This window comes from Amborella trichopoda, chromosome 9, assembly GCF_054954075.1.
Source record: "Amborella trichopoda isolate Santa Cruz 75 chromosome 9, AtrichopodaSantaCruz75HAP2 v2.0, whole genome shotgun sequence".
NCBI classification, from domain to species: Eukaryota; Viridiplantae; Streptophyta; class Magnoliopsida; order Amborellales; family Amborellaceae; genus Amborella; species Amborella trichopoda.
Genome location: NC_142344.1, coordinates 13,354,043 through 13,360,517, shown reverse-complemented (window position 1 = coordinate 13,360,517; position 6,475 = coordinate 13,354,043). Strand labels below are relative to the sequence as shown.

The 6,475-nt window shown below is 32.2% G+C and overlaps 1 protein-coding gene across 4 annotated transcripts; it reads right to left on the bottom strand.

Moving 5' to 3' along the window:
- Nucleotides 1-272: 272 nt before the first annotated feature.
- On the bottom strand, nucleotides 273-5,434 carry LOC110008561 (uncharacterized). 4 transcript variants are annotated; one of them, XM_088845921.1, is made up of 3 exons: nucleotides 5,252-5,434; nucleotides 3,055-3,117; nucleotides 273-1,592 (listed from the first exon to the last, which is right to left on the bottom strand). In XM_088845921.1, exon 3 carries the CDS (start codon nucleotides 1,277-1,279, stop codon nucleotides 389-391), a length of 891 nt encoding a protein of 296 aa, XP_088702047.1. In that variant the 5' UTR covers nucleotides 1,280-1,592; nucleotides 3,055-3,117; nucleotides 5,252-5,434; the 3' UTR covers nucleotides 273-388. The 4 variants fall into 4 exon arrangements, with proteins under 4 accessions (XP_088702047.1, XP_020532263.1, XP_088702046.1 ...); XM_020676604.2 differs by lacking the exon at nucleotides 5,252-5,434 and adding an exon at nucleotides 3,296-3,432; XM_088845920.1 differs by lacking the exon at nucleotides 5,252-5,434 and adding an exon at nucleotides 3,296-3,414 and having other exon boundaries at nucleotides 273-1,753.
- Nucleotides 5,435-6,475: the final 1,041 nt, after the last annotated feature.

The window sequence follows — 6,475 nt, the reverse complement described above, 5'->3', positions numbered from 1 at the left end:
CAATTCCAACCGGTCATCATACAATGGATGGTTTGATTTCTAACAATAACCAACAATTGAGGAAGAGATTTGACTGTATTTTCAAGGATGGATCTGGCCTAATATAGGACGATTCCCAGGTAGAATGAGAGATTCACCCAATTTGAGTCGATTCTTAGTTTGGATCGTGCGATTCTAAGTCAGATTTTTTTCAAACACAGATCTTAACATTTAGAAAAGCAAAAACCAATAAAATTAAAAAAAGATTGCTAGAAGTTTGGGTCAGCAGCTTCTTTGACATCTCTAATTACATTAAATTAATTAAAGGCGGATTGGCGCTCTAAATGGTTAGGGCACGAATTCTTGTTTCAACAATATGGACAACTAAAACAAAATGAAAACCGCATCTCTAAGATCTACCAGCTTTTTCCAAATCGAATTGCTTGCATAAGTCCACTCCAAGATCCACATTATGAACTTGTTCATTCTCAATTTGAGCAAAGCTCCTCTTCTTACCACCTTTATTCCCTTTTGCTTTCTTACAATAATCCCAAGAAAAGAGAGTGGGTTTGTAGGAAAAATAATCACCACCACACAATCCCTCCTCACAAGATAAGAAAGCATTCAACCTCCCACTCTCAATCCCATAACTCACAATCTCATCACCAAGAACCATCAAAATATCCATCCCAACCAGAACCTTTGGACATGGATGAAGATCCTCTCTCTTTTCGAGCCCCAACTCCCCCAAATTTGCAGTAAACACCTTCTCCCATTTCTTGTCTTCTCTTAAAACCCACAACCTCAGCTCCAAATCATGGCGCACATATGCAAGGGAAGCACAACCCTCCCATTCCAACACTGCAACTTCCTGGAACTTTCTTCGGAACTCTGGTGGTGCTGGTATGGTCTCTATTTCATCTCTCACCATGTCAAAACCAATCAGCCTTGAGGTCTCATAGGTGTAACAGCTATGCCCAATGGATATGAGGTTTTGGCAGCCGACCGCTACATTCATGAAAGGCTCTATGCTCTCGAAGGATGTCCATTTTCTGATCGATGAGTCGAACATATAGTTACCTTCATTAATATCATCGGTGAACATAGAGCCAACACCTTGAATTTGCAATTTTGGGGGTTGAAATAGAACCCAAAATTGGATATAGACAACAATGAATCGTTGTGAATAAGTGGAAGATGGGTGGATTCTCCGGTAGCAGTGTTCACAATGGAGAACGTACTCCCCATTGTTAATATACAAAGGATGCCATTGCTGGATGCCACTCTTCTTGGCTTCCATGAAGAGAAATTGGGTAGTTCATGGAGTTGCAAGATGTGTACATGGTGTTCGAGGGAGATGGTGTAAATAGGATGCTTTTTGAGATAGTATGGGAATGGGTGGAAGATTGCAAATGGTTGGGAGGGAGAATGAGGAAAGAGAGAGTGGCAGTGTAGAAAGCAAGGGGATGACAAGAGTTCACACCATGGTTTCGAGACCCTCTTGAAATTAAGGACAGAAGGTGCCGGCAACTTCACAAGGATTTCTTCTACTAGCTCATCAGGCAAATCGCCCGATAGAGAATCCATCTTTCCACAGAAAAAAAAAAATGTACCTGAAATATACCTGGTGAGAGAGAGAGAGAATTGTTGTAGTGGTACAAGGTCTGCTACTTGGAGGGAATAGAGAAGCAAAATACTCCAGGGATTAATATGAGTTTGGGATCTCCTTTCCCAAAGCCCCATGTCATACTCTTTGTTGTTCTTTCTTTATCTCCTAAATTAGGGGAATCCATATCCATAACCATATCATATATTGCTTGCTTAAGTATAATTATCTTCTCTTTTCACCAATTTCCAAAAGTTATTAATTTGCATAATTTTAAACAAATTTTACGAAAATCCAAGTAAATTATATTGTCTTAAGCAATTAAAATTACAGTAGTATTTTATCCATAGATTTCTTTTTTAAATTAAATAAAAAAAAATTAGAGATCTGGTTTGGTTTTTTCTATTTTCTTTGTACTTTCAAATTCCAAAGATTTTATCAAAGATGGCTTGTTCGTATGTTTCATGATTCTTAATTTTATTTATTGTTGTGGCTATATTTTTATTTGGAAACCACAAATATTTCAGGAGAGGAAACCAATTTTTCAATTTTCTATTACTGAATTTTCTTACCTGCAAAATGCTTTTGAAACTAACTTTTATTTTTATTACCGTTTTCAAATGTCTGAATTGAATTATTTCAAGAATTCATTAACTACTTGTGAATTTTTATGCTTCAAAGTATAGTTTCTGAATTCTTTTTTTTTTTTGAATTCTTCTACTATTAAATGCTGAATTTTTTAGAATTTCTATTCCATTTTCCCTTGCTAGTATTAGTAAATATTCTTTGTGATCATGAACTTAAAAAAATACATATTTGGTTTTAAGCATATTTTCTGTTTTAAACTTTGAATTAATGCGTTTCAATACCTCGCTAACTGATTTTTTTAATGCCTTTAAAAACGTATTCATTCCACAAATTTTTGTACCTTAAAATATTATATGACAGAAGTCCAAATTCCTTGAGAATTCTTAAGTGCTTTGTCAAAAATTTATGCTGAATTTTGTAAATAATATGTAATATGAACCTATATTTTACTGCTTTTGCAGTTGCTTAAATAACTTTATATTTGTGTTAATTACAATTATTTTTATTTGAAAAATACTTTTATTGTGAGTTTGGAAGGTTTAAATTTGTGTTTACTACAAAATATACTGCTGGCTTTAAAACCTTTTAGGTCTTTAAATTCTGATTTTTATATATGAATCAAACTCATGTTTTGTTTATTTTCCAGAACAGAACTATGATATAATTCTTTAAACTCCATTATTGACTATTTCTCAATTTTTAGATCTAAAAATAAAAGGATAAAAACTGAACATGGCCTAAGAAGAGACAAGGATGAAGAATAGGGTTTTTGCAGTGAAATAGTAGTTTTTTTGCAGTGAACATGAAGAGCATAAAATATTAACAAAAATACGTTAAAAGAGGCATAAAATATTAACAAAAATAAGTTAAAAGAGGCATACCTTGAACAAAGAGGGAGATCTGAATTCGAGGAGGGAGATCTGATGAAATATGCACTTTCTGTTCTGGGGGGAGAGAATATTTGAGCGAGAGAGAAGAAAAATCAGAAACAATAAAGAGAAAGTTGAAATAAATATATGAAAAACTTTGAGAAAGACTCTGTTACATATTTCTCGATCTTTGTTATTACAGAATTTTATCACTTCCTCTTTCTCACTCTAGAGATTAATGTCAAGGACTAACATTATTAGCCAGAGTCAAGGAATAGAGAAGTTGGGGCATATCTCAGAGCTCAACGTTAAGGCTCGGGAAGACGGGGTCAAGTATCGAGCGCATGCCAGGCTATCGACCCCTGAGCAAATATGCCAAAAAGATGTTTCGATTCAGTTGTGTTAAGCACATATAACTAGATGAGAGTTCTGAATTACATTCTAGGGTTAAGGGGTGGGTGCCAGAATAATAGAAAGATAAGAAGAGATATCTATACTACATTATTAAGTCAGAGAAGTGGGTGTCAGAAAAATAGAAAAATAAAAAGGGATATCTATACGACATTATTAAACCAGAGTTAAGGAATGAGTGCCAGAAGAATAAGAAGGGATATCTATACTCTATTATTAAGCCAGAGTTAAGGAGTGGGTGGCAGAAAAATAAAAAGGGACCATGAAAATAATGTGGAGAGAAAATATTAAGGAGATATCAACACCCAAATAGAAATATTAAGGAGATATCTCTTAAAATTTACAATGTATAAAAGTTATAATAATTAATTTTTTATTACTATTACATAATTATAAGATTATAAGTTACATGAGTACAACATATTCATAATTAGAATTATAATTATTTCACTAATTGTAATAATATCCATTTCTATATATAAATTTTTTAACGGTATTTATGTCGGTTATGATTTCAAAAATTATAATAATCAAGAATAGTGAATATTAGTGAGAATAAATAAATAATTACAATAATCTACATCAATATTAACATATTCATATTTTCAAAATAAAATAATTTTAGACAAATTTACATAACTACCATTACAATATGGAAAGAGTTTAGATAAGGGTGTAACCTTATACTATCGAAGGAAGGTGCACATAAAAAAATCTAGTAAAAAGGAGTATCCAAAAGTTAGAAAACCATGGATTGGTCTTCTCGACCTTGAGTGTATGGATATGTAGGCAAAAAGAAAATTTCAAGTCCTAAAAATAGTGAATTTTGTAACAAATTAACTGGACCGTTTATTTTAAAGATTGTCAATTGTTTAGAGATTTGCTCGATTTGTATTTTTTAAAATTTTAAATTTCATAATTTAGATTAAACATAGATTTTTAAGGCATCATAAGATTTTGGACACAGGGGTTACATCTTTTGGCATAGTTTAGAGGTGCACATCTTTTGGCATAGTTTAGAGGTGCACCTTACTTGTATTGTATAAGGTGGGCACCTTATACAAACCTCACCCTTACAACATGAAAATAGATTCCTAATAATGAATGAGCTAAAATAAATCAAATATTATAATATATGATAAAAGTTACTATTGGAAAAAATCCTAACAGGCATATTTACTTTTCGTACAAGGAGGTTATATTCAGTTTTGCCCATTATATTTTAATTCAGGTGATTCTAAGTGTGCCATGGATTAGCTCAACATTCAAAAAGAAAAATATTATTGAATTTTATGACACACCCTACGCCAACCAATTTAACATCTAATGGCTAAGAGTGATTATGATTTCTTTGTAAATATAATAAATAGCATTATTATATACATTCCTTATTAATCTATTACATATAAAGTGAGAGAAGCACTCCCCATGAGGATCTATTAGATAAAGTGAGAGAAGCAGCCTGGAAGGGATCTATTAGATATAAAACAAGAGAAGCACCCTCCCTTATTGTTATGTAATGTATTCTTTTTTGAAACAAAATTCTGAATAGAAATCGACAATAAATTTTTTTACAAAAATTAGAAGAAATCATTCTATTTTTCTTTTATGATATTTTTAAATTCTCATACAAAACAAATAAACGGCAGAATGACAAGATTGATACACCAACGCAAACCCTAACCATCGGAACGGAAAACAAACAAACATGATGCACAAACTCATTAACATCACAAAAACTATTAACACGAATGGATATTAAACAAATTCAATAAAAATCATAACATTAGCTTCTTACTGTATTGGAAACTCGGCAGTCAGAACATAAAAGCTCAAAGGAAAAAGATTGTGATAGCTCAGAAGAAGGGAGAAGAATGAGGAAAACGGATTTTACAGTAAATTGGTCAATTCAGGTACCCACATGAAGCAAAAGCATAAAATATGAAGGCAAATAGGTAGAAAAAGAAGCACAAAACATAACAGAAATAAGGTAGAAGAGGCATGCCTTGAATAAAGAAGGAGAACCAAAGCCTTGAGAGAGGAAATTTGCACTTTCTTTTCTTCGGTAGATAATATTCTAGAACGGTTTTTTTTTTTTTATATGGGCGAGAACATAAAACTTACATGTTTCCCCTTAGCCAACCGTCTCTTTTGAATGGAGTTTACAATGTCACATCTCTACACTATTTTATTTTAATTTTTTTATATAAAATATTTTGACGCCAAATTTTGAACGTCCAATGCTCTATTAAACTCACACTTGTAAAAAATATAAAACAATTATTACCAATAAAATAAAATAACCAAAATACCCTAGAAAATTTCAAGAGGTATTTTGATCATTATATTTTATCGAAAAATTATTGTAAATATTGTTTATAGGTGCGCCCCAATAAGAAGATAGCACGTACCAAATTTCATATCCATAAATATTAAAAAAATAAAAAATAAAATACTTTGAGGTGTCGGATCTAAGATCAAACGGTGAGTAACTCATTTGATCAAAATTGAATGACTAAATGGTAGGGGAAGCATAGATCTTCTATGCAGTAGGGAAAGTATAGAAAACTTTCTTTTTTTATATATAATCTCTCGAGCGTAGTTGGTTATAATTGATTTAAAGGGGCTTTCCTGGTTCGAATGGGATTGGGTCCAAAATCTTATCTCTATCTATTTTGCAATCTTTTTGTTGAGCGTAAAGTCTATGTTTTCCTGATGATATCCTTTGGTTTCAAGAGACCATGTGGATGTGAGAGTATTTTCACAATAATTAGTTCCAATATTTTTTTTTTCATACTAGTTGGCACCTAATTAGTGTAAAAATATTCATGTACTTAACCACATGAGAAAAAACTTTTGCTAGAAAATATTTTCACGCAAACTAAACGTGACGAAGAGGGTTCTCTCTCAGCATACAGCTGCTCCATAGTCCACAAATATGGATTGTTGGATCTAGTGATATCCAAAATTATCAAATCCCATATCATGTGGAATTGGGATTGATATTGATAAGGTTCTTAAA